The sequence below is a fragment of the Fomitopsis serialis genome (assembly GCF_022376445.1).
Source record: "Fomitopsis serialis strain Sig1Antser10 chromosome Unknown B0H18scaffold_52, whole genome shotgun sequence".
In the NCBI taxonomy this organism is placed as follows: Eukaryota; Fungi; Basidiomycota; class Agaricomycetes; order Polyporales; family Fomitopsidaceae; genus Fomitopsis; species Fomitopsis serialis.
Window position 1 is genome coordinate 134,193 of NW_025955012.1, and position 18,860 is coordinate 153,052.

The 18,860-nt window shown below is 59.5% G+C and overlaps 6 protein-coding genes across 6 annotated transcripts; 2 read left to right on the forward strand and 4 right to left on the reverse strand.

The window, feature by feature from the left end:
• Positions 1-32: 32 nt before the first annotated feature.
• Positions 33-1,966, reverse strand: B0H18DRAFT_1212511 (uncharacterized protein). The gene is made up of 4 exons (XM_048036476.1): positions 1,783-1,966; positions 1,291-1,727; positions 662-1,241; positions 33-608 (listed from the first exon to the last, which is right to left on the reverse strand). Exons 2-4 carry the CDS (start codon positions 1,725-1,727, stop codon positions 279-281), a joined length of 1,347 nt encoding a protein of 448 aa, XP_047891504.1. The 5' UTR covers positions 1,783-1,966; the 3' UTR covers positions 33-278.
• A 300-nt stretch (positions 1,967-2,266) lies between these two features.
• B0H18DRAFT_956172 (uncharacterized protein) lies at positions 2,267-2,658 on the reverse strand (the record flags this gene model as incomplete). Its single annotated transcript, XM_048042437.1, has 2 exons — positions 2,267-2,528; positions 2,582-2,658. The coding sequence occupies 2 exons, from the start codon at positions 2,656-2,658 to the stop codon at positions 2,267-2,269; spliced, it is 339 nt and encodes a 112-aa protein (XP_047891505.1).
• A 2,136-nt stretch (positions 2,659-4,794) lies between these two features.
• Positions 4,795-6,557, forward strand: B0H18DRAFT_507366 (uncharacterized protein). Its single transcript, XM_048038360.1, has 3 exons — positions 4,795-5,214; positions 5,273-5,425; positions 5,479-6,557. The coding sequence occupies exons 1-3, from the start codon at positions 5,021-5,023 to the stop codon at positions 6,338-6,340; spliced, it is 1,209 nt and encodes a 402-aa protein (XP_047891506.1). The 5' UTR covers positions 4,795-5,020; the 3' UTR covers positions 6,341-6,557.
• A 763-nt stretch (positions 6,558-7,320) lies between these two features.
• B0H18DRAFT_1017236 (uncharacterized protein) lies at positions 7,321-8,030 on the reverse strand. Its single transcript, XM_048029311.1, is given in 3 exon segments — positions 7,321-7,387; positions 7,404-7,679; positions 7,733-8,030. The coding sequence occupies 1 exon segment, from the start codon at positions 8,005-8,007 to the stop codon at positions 7,819-7,821; it is 189 nt and encodes a 62-aa protein (XP_047891507.1). The 5' UTR covers positions 8,008-8,030; the 3' UTR covers positions 7,321-7,387; positions 7,404-7,679; positions 7,733-7,818.
• Positions 7,941-8,932, forward strand: B0H18DRAFT_1212514 (uncharacterized protein). The gene is made up of 3 exons (XM_048036477.1): positions 7,941-8,044; positions 8,107-8,258; positions 8,312-8,932. The coding sequence occupies exons 2-3, from the start codon at positions 8,182-8,184 to the stop codon at positions 8,796-8,798; spliced, it is 564 nt and encodes a 187-aa protein (XP_047891508.1). The 5' UTR covers positions 7,941-8,044; positions 8,107-8,181; the 3' UTR covers positions 8,799-8,932.
• A 6,318-nt stretch (positions 8,933-15,250) lies between these two features.
• On the reverse strand, positions 15,251-17,553 carry B0H18DRAFT_956176 (uncharacterized protein; the record flags this gene model as incomplete). Its single annotated transcript, XM_048042438.1, has 4 exons — positions 15,251-15,880; positions 16,009-17,119; positions 17,180-17,254; positions 17,477-17,553. The coding sequence occupies 4 exons, from the start codon at positions 17,551-17,553 to the stop codon at positions 15,251-15,253; spliced, it is 1,893 nt and encodes a 630-aa protein (XP_047891509.1).
• Between the last annotated feature and the right edge of the window lie 1,307 nt (positions 17,554-18,860).

The following is an 18,860-nucleotide window of genomic DNA, read 5'->3' on the forward strand; positions in this document are numbered from 1 at the left end:
TTGAACGTTGAAGTGAGCAATGTTTTGATACTGTCGAAATTTACACTGTATAGCATGCTCGCGTCAGTACTTCCTATCCGGCGCTAGTGTCCCGTTACAGCATCGGTATCAACGACAATTCTACGCAATTGGATCCCCCCTTTGATCGTTTTCTGTACAGCGCAGCCACATCGAGCCCAATCGACACGTCGCAACGTCGCACGGTTGCAACCAATGCGGTCTGGGATGGTATAACATATGAATAATGTATCAGAACATGACTGCACTGCAAAGGCTTGTCAGGGAGCGACTTCGAAAGACTGAAGAAGCCCGGGAACTATCCGCAAAACATCATCCTGGGCGAGAGTATTCAACTGCGAGCTGCCATCGTTCTCCCTGCGCTCTACACGGTACCAGTTGTACCGAGTCATTGTGTATTTGTCAATCCGCGAGATCCCCCTGTCCATGGCGGCGTGACAGCGTATCCCGACGAGTTCGACAGTTCCAGCGCGTGCCACAATATTCTCAGCATGAGAGCGAAGCAAGGCGCGGGTGGCGGGAAAGTTGTGCGGAAGCTCGATGATGACCGCGCGAAGCTTCGACGACGCGACAGTCGATGCAAGATGCCGCTGGCGGGCCTCATGTTACAAACGTGGTGCAAAGGACATAGGTCGGAACTCACCAGTGTGTCATCCGTCCACGCAGCCACATCTGTGCGCAGATGCCACCAACGCAAGTCGCATGTCATCAGGTGGAGGACCCTGAGATGAATGAGATGCCCCGTTACCCACTCGACTATCTGGCGATTCAAGTCGACGAAGCAGGTCAACGCTACGGGGGAGACGCAGCGGAGTGTCTCGAAATAGTCGGCGGGTTTATATGTCGACTCTTCGGGTACTAGTACATCGTCGAGGTTGACATCGAGCTCGAGTCGAGTCACGTAGCATCGTAGGAGGATCGGGTTCGTGGTCTGAACCAGATCCAATGTGGTCCACTCGGTGTGTGCCTCTCCAATGCCGAAGGGTGATGCCTGGGTGCGGAAAATGCGTGTACTGGGAAACACGCGGGAAATGAGTTCCCAGTGATCGCTCTTGAACCTTCCCTGCCCCACCACAAGCTCCCGGGCATGAGGGCAAACAGTGCGAGGCTCCACGTCCACCAGAACATCGAGAATGTTGGGATTGAGGGTCACCATAGTGAGACATCCTACCAAGTTCGACAGAACCGTGTCGGCTCCATCCAGGATAAGGCGGCTCGTGGGCCTATCTCACATCGTAACGACCGTGGCCGGCTCTTGATGCGAGAAAGTACTGCATCCATTCTGGAGACACGAAGTTGAACTCAATGGTTGTGAGCGACGAGGCGTCAGCGAACGCATCCGCAAGGGGAGGGCAGAAATAAAAGGCGTCATCGGTAGTGTCCAGGTGGAATGCGCGCAGGTTGGTCGCATGGCGGATGACTTCCGCAAGGTGATTGAGGACGACGGGGTTCATACCGGCGGGCCACAAGGTGAGCGTTCTCATGTACCGGGCGCGGTGCGCAGAATTGGCGAGCATGTGATCGCAGAATAACATGCCATGGTAATGGTCCCGTTGTCGGTTTGGGTGGATGGAGATGTCGGACAGGAGCCGCCGCGTCGCGGGTTCGTGCAGTGCGCGGCACATAGTCGTCAGTGGGAGGGCATCCCGCGACTGGACGTAGGACATGATGGTTTCGAGGACATCGAAGTCGAGGGATTGAAGAGACATCTAATCCTGTGTGTTCAGAAACAAGGATGTACGTTGAGCCAGGATTCGTGCGTACCACAGCTATATACCCAGTCGGCCTCCACTGACAAAGGCGGCGTAATGAATATTAGGATCGGAGCCGCACTTTGGCCGCACTGTCCCTTTTGATTAACTCGGGTCTTCAACGTTCTTCAACTGCTCTGAGTTGTACGATGCCGGGACGATTTGCAGCTTACCGAAGGAGGCTACTGTGAGTGGAATGCTGGATAGTCGACAGCAATTAGAAAAACTTTGACATGAACTGACCGTGACAACCGTTCAAGCTCCCCTTCCTAATATGGCAACTAGAGCCTCTTGCCTCAATGACTCCGATCCATAAGTTATATAGGCTTGCCATCGCCATCTCTGAAATACAAAGCAGTCGTCTAGCACCATATTCGTAACAACGCGCCAGGATTTCACCCTCAGTTGTGCTCGCGTGCACCTTGAAACGCAACTGTAACTACTCATCCTAGCACGACGTTACAACCGTGACCATACCACACCATCCGCGCCGTCGCTCAGTTGAGCTCGTCGAGCGCGCTGTCCCAGGGGTGTGGAGTCGGAGCAGCAGGGCTAGGCTCTCCCTCCACCCAAGGGCGTGGGGTCGGAACAGCAGGGCTAGGATCCTCCTCCACCCAAGGGTGAGGGGTCGGAGCAGCAGGGCTAGGATCCTGATTCTGATCGTCGCGAGCGACGAGGTTGTCGTAGTCAGCCCGCTCCGCGACGTCGGTCAGAAGTTCACGCTCGATGAGAGCTGCGTCCTCGGGCTCGAAAGCGCGGCTGCATCTCCACTGTGAGACCAAGCAGGATCGGCGGGGTGGAGCAGTACTCACATCTCGGTTGGAAGTGCAAGCGCGGGCGCAACGACCGCTGCAATGATCGCGGCTTGTGCGAGGATGGAGTAACGCATGCTGTCGTCGGGAGGGAAGGTCGGTACGGTTGTGTGAGGTGGAAAGGTTATGTCGTTACTAGACAAATCAGGGTTGACAGAGAAGTTACATTAGTAGCTTGCTCTGAACGTCCTCTGTGAACAGTGGGGCTTACCAGCCAGCACCCTTGTCGGTGAGCTCGAAGAAAGCGAATGAGCTGAGGGTCGACCCTCGCCCTTTTATACGTCGCCGTGAGACAGAGCGGCCCGGTGCTGCAGCAATGGCGTCCCGCGTACAAGCATTGGGGACCGTCCAACTTGATAGTGGTACGTGATGCTTCCCCGGCATTCCCATCTTCCGTGATTGACTCAGATAGTTTCTTCAACACATCAGCTTGGGTGAGTGCTTCCACTCGATAAGCAATAGCAGCGATCTGTACTTGTCATTAGAATGCAGTGCTGTCGAGATCGACAATCACCTGGTATCATTGCTTGTGCCTGCCATATACTGCCAGGCCCGGGGGTACTCTCGTATGACCCTGTCAACAGAGCGTAGTACGTCGCGGCGGGGGTTCAGCCGGCCTTCAACTTATCGCAACGGTTGTCGCCAACTGACCATGAGAAGAACTGTAGCCTTGGACAAGCCCTAGAAAGCCCGCTCGCGCGGAAATGCGTGAAGACCGTTCGCATCACAGACCGAGTGGTTCATCAACTTGAATGGACTTCGGTTTTGATACGATGAAGAATGGAGATGAAAGACTCGTGTTCGATGGTGTCATGCGACTCCGTGGCCCTTTCCATGTACCCCAGTGACAGTACCGGTGTGGCCTTCAGCGGTTTGATAGAGAGCGGGGAGTATAGACCACCAGTCCGAGTCGATGTTCGTACCAGTCGCATCTCGGAACCGACGACAACCATCTGCCCAACGACTTCGGCAATTTGGGCTGCACTGTTGGGATCGGCGTGCGCGAGGGATCGCGATCCAGGAACTGATCTCCGTTAGCTGAAACCTGCGCTGGTTGGTGCGATCTGACCGCAGCTAAAGCTCGTCTGTGCTCAGCCTCGTCGACCCACTCCTTGGACCACTAACTTTGGGGCTGCTCAAGGTCAGCTCGCGGGGCGAGTCAAGACTTGCGCAAGCCAACTCTTCAGACAACGAGCCTAGCCGGGTAACATCAGTAGAGGATCCCAAAAGCGAGGCAACTCGGAAGGTGATCTGGTGATCATGGGCCATGACACGCGGGCTCCCAGTACGACTCTCGCTCATGAAAGATCAGAACTGTAAGTACTGTAGCCGTGTCAAAGCTGTGTAGCTCACCGATGCACATAGTGGACTCACCATCACGATTCACGGGCATGCCACTGCGCCAGTAGTCGTCTACTCTCCACCGGCGTATACTCACTTGATGTGCGCGAGTACTGGAGCAGGAGAAGTGCAGTGATACTGGAATCCAACGAAGAGTACTTAGTACTGAAGAGCCCCTTCTGTGCAGGCTCGCTCGTACATGTCGAGAGCCTGTATCCGATGATAGAGATTGGGCGCTCAAACCATTTCAGACGCTTTGATTTTGACTTCCTATATTTGGAAACTTACCAGCTAAGTCGACGAGGAGAGTCGGAAGCGCTGACTGGTGGCCTTTCCATCCCGCTTACTATCATCATGTCGCAGGAGGCCACGCCGGGACTGTGACGGAGCATGCTTCGGTACGTAGTCGCATAATTCGCATCGAACTCATACTGAACACGAGTATCTCATCTCTCCCCTTCTATATTGGTTCCTTCACTGCATCAAAGTCGAGGTCCAACGTATCAGTCGACCTATGATGCATAATAGATCCTTCGCGACTTGGCCTTTCTAGGGCTGTAGTCCTCTCATGATTCTACGAAAGGCCCTGTTTCAATTGGCGACAACCACTGCGCAGCACCGCCTTGATCAACTCTTCGCAATGTTGTTTCTGGCTGTGCGTCAAGAGCTCACTGGACGCTGCACTATTACGCAGTGCGGCCGTTGCTGTGATAGGTACGCAATAGGTGCGTGATCGAATATCTCGAAAGTCGCGCCACGTTGGCCAGTCCAATCGCAGTCGGAAGCCTGGCTCTTACTCAGCTGTTCTTCCTATCTGCGCAATACTTATGCTGTTTCGCATGCCAATGCCAGTTGAACTAACTTGCTGCGCATACATGACAGTATTAGACGGATCAAACTGGTCAGAGTGCCAGTGCGCCACTCTGTGGACAGGGTCGTAGGAGTGCACCCCAGTACATGGCAAGCAATTAATGGTACCAGGCGATTGTCGAGCCCGAGAGCATCGCAATCCAATGACCAGTATAGATCGCTGCTGCGCTTACCGAGTGGAAGCACTCACCCAAGCTGATGTGTTGGAGCAATCGTTAATCATGGAAGATGGGAATGCTAGGGAACATCACGCACCACTATCAAGGACGATTCCTCCTCAATGCTTGTCGACGAGAAGTCTTGTACGCGGGACGAGCATCGGGCCGCTCTGGCTCACGGCGACGTATAAAGGGGCGAGGGGGTGCGCCGTCATCCCTCAGCTCATTCGTCTTCTTCGAGCTCAACGGCAAGGGTGCAGGCCGGTAAGTCTCATTGTTAACGTCGAACATTCAGAGTAAGCTGCTAATGTGTCTCCCTCAGCCCTAGTTTTTCTTGTAACGACTCACGACCTTTCCGCCTTTACGCAACTGTACCTTCCTTCCTTCCCGACGACAGCATGCGTTACTCCACCCTCGCGCAAGCCGCAATCATCGCAGTAGTTGCTGCGCCCGTGCTTGCCCTTCCAGTCGAGATGTGAGTATCGCTTTACCCCGTCGATCCTGCTTAGTCTCACAGTGGAGGTGCAGTCGCTCTTTCGAGCCCGAGAATGCAGCTCTCATCGAACGTGAACTCCTGAACGACGTCGTGGAGCGGGCTGACTACGACGACCTCATCGCGCGGGACCACCAGAAGCACATGCGCCCTAAACGACCGAGACCCACTCCCCCTCCACAGCCGACGGGCCCTGCACAGCGCCGCCGTGAGGACGGGGAACTCCTATACGAGCGGGAGTACGACAACGACCTGGTCGCTCGGAGTCATCAGGGACAGCCGCAGAAGCCTCCGGGCCATCCTCACCCTCGCATCGACCGCCCAAATCTCAAATTGATCATTCCACCGCACCCCCCGGCAGAGCCCAAGTCTCCCAAGAATCCTACTCCAAAGGCGCCGACTACCCCTCACCTGCGCACTCGTGAGGACGACGAGTTCCTGTACGAGCGGGAGTTCGACGAGCTCGCCGAGCGCGAGTATGTCGACGACCTCATCGCGCGAGGCCATCAGATTCAGAAGCGGATGGGCCCTAAACGGCCGAGACCCACTGCCACTCCATCGCCCGGTCCTAAACGGCCGAAACCTAATCCTCCTCCACACCGCCGCGAGGACGGGGAACTCCTGTACGGGCGGGAATACGACAACGACCTGGTCGCTCGGAGTCATCAGGGACAGCCGCAGGAGCCTTCGGACCCTACTCGCACTCGCAAGCCTTCCTTTGACCGCCCGAAGCCAAGGATCAGATTGATTCCATCGCAGGCCCCGGCGAGACCCAAGACTCCTCCTCCACAGGCGCCGACTACCAGTCACCCGCACACTCGTGAGGACGGCGAGTTCCTGTACGAGCGCGAGTACGACGACGAGCTGTTCGTTCGGGAGATCGACGAGCTCAACTGAGCGACGACTTGGTCTCGAATGGTGTGGTGTGGGATTGTAACGTTGTGCTAGGATAGGTATGTAGTTACAATTGCGTTTGCACACGATCAGTACTGTGTAGCGATGATTCAATGCCAGTTGTTGTTACGACCACGTTCCTGGGCTGGAGATGGACGGACACATCTCACTGCAAGAATCATCATTTCGCCGGGCAAAAAAGGTCTATGAGTCTCCCACGACACAGAGGTCTGTTGGAAACATATCGAAAGACCTTTCTCGGCGGACAAGATTTTGATGATGCTCTATGGTCCGCTTTCCCTGCCCGCGAAGCTATTTGAAAGTGTTCATTTCACCACGACCCTGCCCTCCGTATCTCTAGCACGAGTTCAAGGTGTTGAATGTGCGCGTGCTCAGTAACATTGGGCTGTGAATCTCAGTAACAATCATCGAGAGGATGAAGACCCGCATCACCCAAGATGCTATCCGCCTGGCAATCGAGCTGATCACAGACGTAGACGAGGTGCTGTTCTACCAGCGAAATTGCGTTCGCAGCACGGCGGTTGTGCACAAAGGCAAGCATCATGATTATTGCAATGATGGCCTGCACTACTGATTATTCAAAACAGCCGCGTATCGCGATGCTTGCGACAGACTCACCAGTTACACAGAGTGTCGGGGCAATGTCGGGGCACGGCTGAAGCCCGGAAACTGCTTGCTCCAATCCTCGTCACTGGCCTGGCCATCCAAACCACCTATTGCCTCCGAGTCATCCTCCAAACTTTCGCCCACATCCGAGTCACTCTCGCTTCCGTCTCCTGCCAATGTCCTCGATTTCCGCGCTAGGTTGGCATTACCAGCGAGCGGTGCGATGTTCAGCTTCCACCGGCGGCTGCTCAGGTCGTCCGAATCCCCACGCCGAGCGAGGTCACGCTAGTACCTCCGCGAAAGCGTACAGGTATGCATACGTGAACGAGGCAATCTTCCGCAACTTCGCAGTCACTTTGAAGCAAGCCCCTCTCCTCCTCCTGATTCTTCCCCCTCCTCCCTCTCCGAGTCCGAAGGTGCCAGTGACTCAACGTACTCAACTAGGACCGTCGGCCGGTCCGGTTGCAGTTGCGAAGCCTGACTAGGACTTGGCTGGTCTTCAGGTCTGCGTACTTACTGGTATGCTGTTGATTCATGCATGCCGAGTGCCCTAATAGTCGGACTCGGAAGACCGCCCATCGTTTTACCTGCCAAGTAGGGCGCTGACTAAGCGAAGGTCTCTGAAACGACCCGATTCGCGCAATTCGGATATATGCATATCGGAACAGGGCCGCATCATGGTTATACTACATTGCACCGCAAACAACGACACCAGGTGATTATCGAGCCCAGGAGTAAGTACTTACTGCATTCTATTGACAAGTACAGGAGTGTAGGTTACTGCTACGCCTACCGAGCGGAAGTCGGCTCTGCCAGTGAAGATCTGACGGGTTCAAGTATTACTCACCCGTAACTCAGATGCTGCTCGAGCAACTGTCAAACATGGCAGATGGGGGATCGCCTTCAAGCCGCATGCATGGGCCCTTGACATGCTTGTCAACGGAAAAAGTTGTGTGCGGAACGTCGCCATGCAGCTTCGGGCCGTTCTGGCCCACGTCGACGTATAAAAGAGCGAGGGTGTGCGCCGTCATCACCAAGCTCATTTGCTTTCTCCGAGCTCCACGACAAGGGTGCTGGCTGGTAAGTCCCGCTGTTCACGTAGTATGTTCGGAACAAGTTGCTTAATGCGACGTCTCTCTCAGCCCTAGTTTTTTTCGTAACGACTCACGACCTTTCCGCCTCACGCAACTGTACTTTCCTTCCTAACCGAGCACAACATGCGTTACTCCACGCTCGCGCAAGCCGCAATCATCGCAGCAGTCGCTGCGCCCGCACTTGCCCGTCCGGTCGAGATGTGAGTACTGTCGTGCCCTGCCGACCCTGCTTAGTCTCACAGTGAAGGTGCAGCCGCTCTTTCGAGCCCGAGGACGCAGTTCTCATCGAGCGTGAACTCCTGACTGACGTCGCGGCGCGGGCTGATTACAGCGATCTCGTCGCTCGCGCCCATCAGAGGCGAGAGCCCCCGAGCCGCCCTCGTCCTCCTCCTATAAACCCCCGGCCCCGCCCTCGTCCCAACCCGCCCCCAGCCCCGCCGAACACCCCTACGCGGCGCCCCCGCGAGGACGTGGAAATGCTGTACGAGCGGGAGTTCGTCGACGAGCTCGTCGCTCGCGACCATGAGAGGAAGTTGCCCCCGCGTCTCCCCAGCCACCCTCCTCTTCGACTTGCCAGTCCACGCCCCCGGCCTAACCCGCCGGCCCTTCCACTCTCGACTCCGCAGCGCCGGCCGTACCGGCGCGCGGACGACGACTTCGAGCTCTTCGCTCGGGGCGACTTGTCCGACGCGGATGGCGAGCTGTTCGAGCGCGCGCTCGAGCTCGACGAGCTCGACTAAGCGACGATCCAGTCTCGGATGGTGTGGGATGGGATTGTAACGGTGTGCTAGGTTAGGTAGTTATAATTGCGTATGTACGCTGTATGTGGTCACTACTGTGTACCGATGGCGAAATGCTAGTGTGTTGTCATGAATATGGCGCCGGACTTGAGATGGACAGATTCCGCACAGTTACAAGGAAATTCTGAATAGTACCAATTCCATCGGATAGCGTCCATTGAGTCCTAAGTTTGAGTTTGCAGAAATCTCGGAGTACTATCATGAAGCCTTGCCAGCAATGCAATCGCGACACTGGCAGTAATGCAGCTAGTACTCAACGTCGCTTCGTCAGTCCGGCCGAATATTCTGGGATTGCCATATAACGTTCTTTGCCTTGTACTCAATGTTTGTGCATGTGCGCTTCGATGAGTTCAATGCCTTTCACGCCCGCTCAATGATAAAAATGACACAGGTGCGATCTCGGCTTCGTCTGTGAACCTTACAGTAGACACCATCTAGTGAGCTTAACGTATTTTTCCGATGCTCTCCGTCTCTTATTGCGACGTCTGGGAAGGAAAGTCGTCCGAGAGGCGGCAGAGCGTGACTGCCGTGGCGGAAAGCCACTCAAGATCGACAATCTCAACGCTGCTCCTGATCGATTGATCAATTGCCATATACGGACACGCACCGCGGGACAGGGTTTTGCGGTTATTCCTAGCCATGCTACTGTTGACAGCAGGGAGCCTGTATACACTCAAGGATATATTGGACTCAACAATAGGCTCAAGGAGGTAGTATCGCGGCCAGAATCGACGAACTACTTGATTGACTCATCCGCTGAGTGTGACTTTGTAAGTACTTAGTTCGTACTGCCATGTACTGGATGCCACGCTCATGAGCTTCATCACAGCGATTACGATTCATGCATAGCATCTACGGAACCAGCTGAACAGGATGTCCGGAACTGTAGCGCAAGGCAATGAATCAGTAAGTACTTACGTCGATTGTGCGTCGATTGTATCGCCGATCGCGCACAGCCACATCCGCCACAATCGGTAGCCCACGGCAACGCTCGGCTGTATGACAGGCACTGTGATGAGCCTCCGCCGGAGAAGAGTTGAACTGCGATGTTGCATGCTTCTGCGCATTGCGCAATGCACATAGGCGGCACCGCCACGCGGACACGTTCTGCGTTACCAAGCACGCACTGGCAGCGCGCCTGGAGAAACACTCGCAGGAAGTCGCGGCATGCCAGCCGATCTGGTTCCAGTCGCGCGAAGCCCGACTTGGCTGATCTTCAGGTCTGCGTTAGAATGCCGGTGATTCATGCATTGCATGCCAAGTGTCCTACAGTGGGGCGAACCCGTACAGTTCAAACTGATCAGAATGCGCCGCTCTGTTGACAGGGCCATGCAAGTGCACACCAGGACATGGCGAGCAATGATACCAGGTGAGCATCGAGCCGAGAGCACTGCATTCTATTGACAAGTACAGGAGCACAGGCCACTGCTACGCCTACCGGAAGCCGGCTTTGAAGATTTGACACTGACAGGTCCCTGACAGAATGCTCAAGCAACTGTCAATCATGGCAGATGGGGGGATCGCCGTCAAGCGGATGCATCCTTTGACATGCTTGTCCAGTGCTTGTCAACGGAAAAACATTCTGTGCTGGATGTCGTCATGCAGCATCGAGCCGCTCTCGCCCACCTCGCCATATAAAAGAGCGAGGGTGTGCGCCGTCAACCCTCAGCTCATTCGCTTTCTTCGGGCTCAACGACAAGGGTGCTGGCTGGTAAGTCCCCCTGTTCACGTAGGATGTAGAACAAGCTGCTAATACGACGTCTCTCAGCCCTAGTTTTTTTTTTCTTGTAACGACTCACGATCTTTCCGCCTCACGCAACCGTACCTTCCTTCCTCCCCGAGCACAACATGCGTTACTCTACGCTTGCGCAAGCCGCACTCTTCGCGGCAGTCGCTGCACCCGCGCTTGCCCGTCCGGTCGAGACGTGAGTACACTTTCACCCCGCCGATCCTGCTTGGTCTCACATGCGAGGTGCAGCCGCTCTTTCGAGCTCGAGCTCGAGGCTCGCGACCACAGGCAGCCTCCCCCTCGTCCTCCTCCTATAAACCCCCGGCCCCGCCCTCGTCCCAACCCGCCCCCAGCTCCGCCGAACACCCCTACGCGGCGCCCCGCGAGGACGTCGAGTTCCTGTACGAGCGGAGGTCACCAATGAGCTCGAGGCTCGCGACCACAGACAGCCTCCCCTCGCCTCCTCCTATAACCCTCGTCCCGCCCTCGTCCAACCCGCCCCCGCCCGCCGAACACCCCTACGCGCGTCCCGCGAGGACGTCGAGTTCCTGTACGAGCGGGAGGTCACCGATGAGCTCGAGGCTCGCGATCACAGACAGCCTCCCCCTCGCCCTCCTCCCATAAACCCGCGGCCCCGCCCCCGTCCCAACCCGCCCCCAGCTCCGCCGAACACCCCTACGCGGCGCCCCCGCGAGGTCACCGAGTTCCTGTACGAGCGCGAGTACGACGAGCTCCTCGCCCGCGCCTACGACAGGCAGGGCACGCACCGCCCCCGCCCTGGCCCTACGCGCCCCCGGCCCAGCACGCCCCTGCACGAGCGGGAGTTCGCGGACGAGCTCGTCGCGCGCGACCACGAGCGGAAGGTGCCCGGCGGCGGCGGGGGTCGGCGCCCCGGCCCCGTCCCGCCGCGCCCCCACCCCCTCCGCGCCTGCCCCGCCCCTTGCCGCCAAACCCCCGGCCGAACCCGCCGCCCCTCCCGCCCTCGGCCCCGCCGCGCCGGCCGTACCGCCGCGCGGACGACGACTTTGCGCTGTTCGCGCGGGGCGACTTGTCGACGGGGAAGGCGGGCTCTTTGAGCGCGGGTTCGAGCTCGACGAGCTGAACTGAGCGACGAGTCGGGTCTCGGATTGTGTAGGACGGGATTGTAACGTTGTGCTAGGATAGGTAGTTATAATTGCGTTCGTATGCTGTAGGCTATCACTCCTGTGTACCGGTGGCGAAATGCTAGTGTGTTGTCACGACTGTGGTGCCGACCTTGAGATGGCCAAAGATGTCTACTGCTTTGGACTCGGATGATGTGGTACTGTTTTCTGTCGGGATTTCGGCCGGGTTAGTCTACTCGGTCATTCGAGTACCGCAAGTCTTCTGCAAAACACGCAGTAAGTACGTGCGCGGGTGGCTGTAGATCGTGGTAGCATACTGGTGTACTGTTTCCCACTCTTGAAGAAAGGTGAGCAAGGTTCACGGTGGCCGAGTAGGTAGGTGGCCGAGATCGCGGTCTGACATAGTATAAGCTATGTTGAACGTCGTGCGGTAGTTACCATTATGCTTGAGACAGACGAAAGGATGTCTCCCTGCAAAGAAAAACACTGTCGTTCCTTCACATATTTCACGTGCCTTTGCGGGCAGGGGAAGTGGGCCACAGGGCATCAATCTCGGCATAGGAGATGCGTCCCTCGACGTCCCTCGACGTCTTTCCGAGATACATATCTTTGCAGTGTCTACTGCCCTGAATTTCAGAGATAGCGATGGCAAGCGCACATAGAACGGAAAGTGGGCTGCGAAACCATCAACGTACCGTACAAGCCCCCAGGCTGGACTGCTTCGGAAGTCTGCTGAGTAGCACCGAGCTCCTTCTGTGCATCTTCCGCGCAGTTCCCAAGGAGATACTGAGTCGTACCGATGCCATCGGATAGCGTCTATTCCTAAGTTTGAGTTTGCAGAATTCTCGGAGTATGTTGCGTGCACGTACGCGGGCGGCAACGCCACGCCGCGGGCACGTTCTGCAGGTACGTCGCAGAGCGATAGCAGTCCTGTCACGGCGCCCTAGGCTAAGCCCCTCCGAGTCCCGACTCGAGGACGACGTGTCCGGCGGCTTCTCTGTCTATCGAGATCGGGCACTGGCAGACAAGCTGGCAGCGACATACGACAGAAAATGACAAAGAAGCAGCAGCCCGAGGACGACAGCCGCTGCGCTTCGACGTCGACGCTTCTCAGTGCCACCGCGCGACGTCCCCTGCTGGTGGCCACTCTAGCGGTACACAACACATACCTCCGCGGGTGGGGGGCAACACACGCCCTTGGTTCTCGGCCTTGCAGCCCCTTCGGCGGTGTGCCGCCGGGCTGTGCGAACCTGCGAAGCCGCCGTGCAGATGTGCCAGTGGATACGAGTTGGTCATTGCAGCCAGGCCCCCATCTCCATCTTCACGAAGTCAGCGCGCCATCGCCGTATCAAAGCTAAGGCCAGCGGTGCTTCCCCAAGGTCCGCCTACCCTCGGAACCTTATCCCGGCGCAGGACCGCATCATCACTGGCCACTCGCACTCGTGAACTCTATCGGGGGCCCCGACGCGGATGCGGACGCCGCTTCATCTCTGGGCAGAGACACATCCGGGCTCGTGCCAGTGGCTGGGACACGGATTTGTGATATGTAGCGTTGGGCACCGCCACCGTGTTTCGTGGACGCAGCGCAGGGCAACGGCTAGGCTGAGCGTGCGCCGGTCGAGAGTAGTGCGCGCAAGCTGGTACCGTTACTTACGGAGCACCGCCCTTGCAATCTATCTCCAGCCACGAGCAGTAGACGCGGGCCTGGCTCCCACGCTCGGAGCTTGGCCCTGTATGGGCATCCGGTGACGTCTCGCCGACGCTGCCAACTCTGCAGTGCGTCTCCTGCGCAAAAGTCCACAGGGACGACGGCGCAGAACAGGCTAGCGTCTCGAATTCGAACAAGCACGCAGCCGTTTGCGTCCGCCTGCCTCCCAGACCATCACCGCGATCTCTGCGATGCTGATGCAATCTCGTCCTGCCCACCGAATCGCCCCGCGATGCGGCGCGCCCGCATCTCGACTCGAGGCCCACTGGCACCGTCAACCAAGCCCGCCGAGCGACCGCGCGTGCTGCAGGTGGCAAGCACGCACTCGGGCAGCGCGCGGCCCCCACCGTCCGGGTGTCCAGACCTCGGTGCATGAATCAGAAACCCTGCAGAGCCGGCTACATACCAATAAATTCTACTTACGGAGCGTGCGCACGCGCACCGTTACGCTGGCTTTCCCCGTCCGGGGCCCGCGGTGGATCCTCGATAGGTGAGGCGACTGCCCGAGCTGGATGCGCATGTAAATATCGCGGTCAGGGAACGCGCGCGCGCGCGCGGAGCATGTTGCGGTTATTGGCAATGGATGCACGTAGCAGCGCGCACGCCCCTCCGAATCGAACCGTGATCGAGGACCACCGCAGCCTGAGCCCAACAATGCTTCCGCGCGCGATCCACCGCCGCAGACCGCAGACCGCAGACCGCAGACCGCTGGCGCTGGACGGGGTGCGCTCTGCTACGCGCGGTTACGAGGGGGACGTGCGCCCGGATCACTCATCTCACTCCCCCGCGCGCAGACAGACAATAGGACGTACAAAGTCGGTACAAGGCGAGAGGACAAGCCCGTCACCTGCGCACGCGGCGTTCCTGGGAGCCACCGCATACGTATGGTGCGCAGGCTGGGGCGCGGAGGAGCATGCATGCCTCCGCTTCCTCGCAGAGGGCCGCTGACGGGTGGGTGCAATGTATCGCGCGGCTCTCCCCCATGCACGCACGCCGCCCCATCCGGCCGCCCTCCGCTCGCACGCCCACGCAGCGCGATCACCCAGCCTGCGTTCTCGATGCGTATGTGTTTATTGCGGCGCCGGGGCTGATGCGGGCGGCGTGACTACTAGTGCGTACAGTACCTTACGTTATCTTACGTTACATACATACATCGTGCGAGCGAACAGGCGAGCAGACGTTACGGCGACACCGATTACAGAGACACGGCGGATAGAGATAGACACACGCTGTCCATAGCCGGAGCCCAACAGAGACACGACGAGCGGGAGAGAGAGAATATGCGAGGGCAGTAGACGTAGAGAGCACAGATGCAGGTGCAGAGCAGCGGCAGCGCGCGATACCAAGAAAACAGGACCGACGGGGCAGGCAAGCGGGGCGCGAGAGAGACAGGGTTTTGCGTTAAATACAATACGGTTACGGACACGTACGGAATACACGTCCGCCGCGCGGGCGGAGGGGTGTTTGCAATGCACTGCGAGCGTCCGTGCGGCGGCGGCAGAGTGGGAACGAACGACCAAGAACGTGTGCGCCTCGGCCAGGGGCGCGCCGGGCGATTAGGAGGGCTGTCTGATAGGTCTACTTGCGGACATGTGAGCACAGGCAGGGCAGGATGGGGGGAACGTGACGTCGTGCGCGCTTGCAGCTGGCGGGGGCGAGGGCGAGGCGGGCGAGGGCGATAGACAGGGTATGCAGCGTACGTGGAGAGGTGCGCCCGCGAGGCTTGTGCGAAGCCGAGCTCGCGAAGCAGCAGCGCGTGGGCCGAGCGCGGGGCCGGCCCCGAGCGCAGATGGGCACCGCAGACGAGGTCGTCGTCCGCGGCGAGCCCACCCGCGCATACAGCCACCCGCGACTATTGCGGGGTGCCGTAGCCCGAGCCCGGCCCAGGCTGCGGCGACACGGAGTGGTCGGGGAACGTATACCGCGCCTGGCTGTCCTCCTGGTGGATCGTCATCCGCGTGCCGCTCTGCGGGCTCTGCGTGTACCCGCCCGACGAGTGACCGTACAGCTGATTCTGCGACGAGCCGAGGAAGCTCGAGCTCCCTGACGACAGCCCGCTGCCCGCGCTCATCGACATCCCCATCCCATAGCTCGAGCTCCCGTGCCCGTGCGAGTGGCTCAGCCCGCTCCCACCGTAGCCCATCCGCGAGTGGCTCGTGGAGTACGCGCTTTCGGGCGCATATGGGCTGCTACCGTGCCCGTGGTGGCCCTGGCCGAAGCTGCCCGCGGTGGCATTGCTGCTCGACAGACTGCGCGACATGTTCACCATATGCCGCGTACTCGCGGGCATATGTGGGTCGCCGCTGAGGCTCTGGAGGGACATGGGGTAGTACAGCTGTAGGCTGTCCGTCGGCATCGACGCGCGCCGCCCGGTGTCGAGCACGCTCGGTACGACGCCGGGGCCCGGGCGCGAGCTGAACGGCGTTGTCGTCGTCGGACCTTGTGCGGCGCGATGTGCCGGTGCGAGGATGCGTCGTCGTGCCTATGAAGTCATGGGAATACATTAGCTTTAGCTCAAGCTCAGGCGCGAGAAGGGAAGGGGAAGGATGCGTAAGCGAGGGAGACGTGGGGTACTGGGAAGAAACAGCGAAGAAAGTAGTAGACACTGACGTTAATCATCCAGTTGGACACCTGGCTCATGCTGAGACCAGTGGCATGACACAGCTGCTTTTTCTCCTCCTCACTGGGATACGGGTGGTCCGAGTGTCGGTGGAGCCAGTCCTTGAGAAAGTCGGTGACGGGCTTGGGGAGCTTGCCGCGCTTGCGGGGCGGACGCTCGACGAGGCTCGCGGCAGAAGCGGCGGACTGGGGCGAGCGGGTGGGGGAGCTGGTGCCGGACATGTTGGGTGCGGAGGCAGAGGAGGCCATGGCAGACGCGGAGGTGGACGGCGTGGAGGGGTATGACGGCGCGCTGGTGGGCGGGTGCATATTGAAGTCGTTGGAGGGGAAGGACCACTCCTCGCTCTTAATGCCGGACGATTGACGCGCACCGCGATCTGTCGAGGCGTGATGGCCCGAGATCCGGGTCACACCCGCGAACAGATCCTGCGAACCGAGGGAGGGATGGCGGAGCGCGTCGTCGTACTTAAGGCCAGGCACGCCCGCGAGGTTGCCGGGCGTCGAGTTTGGGCGGACGATGCCGCCTGCGGACCAGTCCGACTCGGAGGAGATGGACGACGAGAGCCCGGACGAGCGCGAGTACTCTGTCTGGAGGGGCGAGAAATTGAAGGACGAGCTCGAGCCTGCCTGGGGGAGGGTCGAGCCGGAGACGGGATACTCGTAGAGGCCGGAGGAGCGGGTGCTTTCTGCGCTCTCCGAGGTAGGGAACTGGTACGACGCGAGCCCCGACGAGGAGTTGGTCGGGCGGTGACCGGGAGGGGGGAGGCGGAGACGCGACGCGGGGTTGTCTGAGTACAGCGTCGGGAGCGACGCGCGCCGCTCGTAGCGGTCGTGGAAGGTGGACGCGAGAGACGGGAGCTGGACGCGTGCGGTGTCTGCGTCGGGCCGGTGTTCTGGCTCTGCGTGCGGGCGCGGCGAGGGTGTGTTTGGGTTCGACCACGAATTTGGGTCGAGCGAAATGTCGGGACGGGGCTTCTTGGGCAGGGGCGAGTCGCTGGGCGAGGGACCGCGCTTTTCTGGACGAGACTGGAGACTGCTGTCCGAGGTGGCGGACGTGGACATGCGGCGTGCGTCGTAGTCGTAGTCGATGTCGTGGGCGGTGCTGGGGCGGGACGGACGGTCAGCGGCGGGCGACATGAGGGGAGGAGAGAGGAGGACTGACAGGACTGCGGCGGGATAGAGGGCGAGGGCGTGGGCGTCGGGGAGGGCGTCGAGGGCGAGGCACTTGCCGTCTTCGCTGTGGGGAGAGCCACCGTCAGCGGGCGTGCCGACGCGGAGGAATATTATAAATACGAAAAGGGGACGCGAGGGAGCGCGCGGGTGTTCCGGGGAACGACGCGAGCAGTTTGGCAGTTGACAGCTGACAGCCCGCCTGCTTAGCTCGAAGGGGCAGGGCCCCGACGCGGCGCGGACACCTCGCGCGCTCCCTGCGTCCCGGCCAACGGGTGCGGACACTTACAGCGCGTACTGGAGCTGCGCGACGTTGTAGCTGTTGAGCGGCTGGACGTCGAGCACAGGGAGAGCAGTGTCGATCATGGGTGCGGAGGGCGCGGCGACGAGACTTGCAGCGATCCAGCGGTGCGGGTCTTATAACGCGAGGGCGCGCGGCCCAGGGAGCGGTGCCAGTCCTGCCTAATCGCCATCCGAGATCCTCCTGGGAACGCTCTCCGCCAATCGCATCCCCGTCGCTTCGCCCGCACGGGGCAAATACGCTCCAGCCCTCCGTTCCCAGTGCTGTGCTCCCAATTAATCACAGATCCACATCGGGTTTTACCCCCAAATGCCTTCTCTTGCCTTATCCGGCCCACTTTAATTACCGCGGCCAACCGATTGATGCGTCCCAATCTGGGATCCCAGTGCGGTGCAGGCGCCTCTCCCGCCAGACCCCGATCACTGCGCGCCGCCTGCAGCCTCGGTGCCTGCTTCACGTTGACTCGCCGGCCCCGGCGCGCGCCCCCGGCTTCGACGCGTGCGCGCCCCCCGCCGCTGCGCCCGCCGCCCCGCCGCCGCCGCCCGCCCGGGGTGCAGCGTGCGGGCGGCCGGCGGCGGGCCCTGCATGGAGGCATATTCTCCGGCGGCGTGCGGCTGCGACTGCGAACAAGAGCCTGCGAAAGAGCGTTGTGGGCCAGGCACGGTTCCCAGCCATAGCACGGCGCGGGCTGGCGCTGGCTATCAGGCCGGCGCGTGGAGATGGATGATAGCGCGCCGCCGCTGCCACTCCCACGCCCGCGACGCGCGACGCTGCCTGCGCGCACGCCCGGCGACGACGCGGGAATGCTGTGCACCGAGGACTTGTCGAGGACACCGTTGATGTCGCGTTGCCACTCCGCCCGCCGCCACTCCCGTCGCCACAACGCTGCGCCCGATGTCTTCGACTGTTCTCAACTCCTTCCTGTGCCCTTGATGCAGACTCCTTTCTCGCTCTATCATCATCAAATCACCTCACCCATCATCAGATGCTCCCACAGGGGCGCTCCCTCCAGTCTAAACCCTCATATCCCCCTTGGCCGCACCGGCCCTCCTGTTAGTCGTGCCGGCAACAGCACCGTCTCCCTACTCCCCGCCGCCGCATCGGACTGATCTCAACACATCACCCAAACCTGACCACCAACTCAATCACCAGACACGTCCTTTGTTACATACATACACCCATGCAAATCGAGTACATAGTCTGTGTCACGTACAGAGTGCAACGCAGACCTAGATCGCGCAACAGAAAATAAACACACCCTCCATATCCAAAATCACCATCGCGCCGCCCCCTGGCCGACGGCGAGCGAGGCCCGCTCGTCGCGGAGCATGAACAACAGAAGAAAGCTAATCTCACGCGCGCAGATGCGTTT

Excerpts from the sequence above, each read along its gene's own strand:
- B0H18DRAFT_1212511 (XM_048036476.1), bottom strand. The coding sequence starts at position 1,727 with ATGTCTCTTCAATCCCTCGACTTCGATGTCCTCGAAACCATCATGTCC. Across the intron at positions 1,242-1,290 it reads GTGTCTCCAGAATGGATGCA|GCCCACGAGCCGCCTTATCC; the intron begins GTACTTTCTCGC and ends GATGTGAGATAG. Across the intron at positions 609-661 it reads CGTGGACGGATGACACACTG|CGGCATCTTGCATCGACTGT; the intron begins GTGAGTTCCGAC and ends GAGGCCCGCCAG.
- B0H18DRAFT_507366 (XM_048038360.1), top strand. The coding sequence starts at position 5,021 with ATGGGAATGCTAGGGAACATCACGCACCACTATCAAGGACGATTCCTC. Across the intron at positions 5,215-5,272 it reads AACGGCAAGGGTGCAGGCCG|CCCTAGTTTTTCTTGTAACG; the intron begins GTAAGTCTCATT and ends TGTCTCCCTCAG. Across the intron at positions 5,426-5,478 it reads CTTGCCCTTCCAGTCGAGAT|TCGCTCTTTCGAGCCCGAGA; the intron begins GTGAGTATCGCT and ends GTGGAGGTGCAG.
- B0H18DRAFT_1212514 (XM_048036477.1), top strand. The coding sequence starts at position 8,182 with ATGCGTTACTCCACGCTCGCGCAAGCCGCAATCATCGCAGCAGTCGCT. Across the intron at positions 8,259-8,311 it reads CTTGCCCGTCCGGTCGAGAT|CCGCTCTTTCGAGCCCGAGG; the intron begins GTGAGTACTGTC and ends GTGAAGGTGCAG.
- B0H18DRAFT_1017236 (XM_048029311.1), bottom strand. The coding sequence starts at position 8,007 with ATGAGCTTGGTGATGACGGCGCACACCCTCGCTCTTTTATACGTCGAC.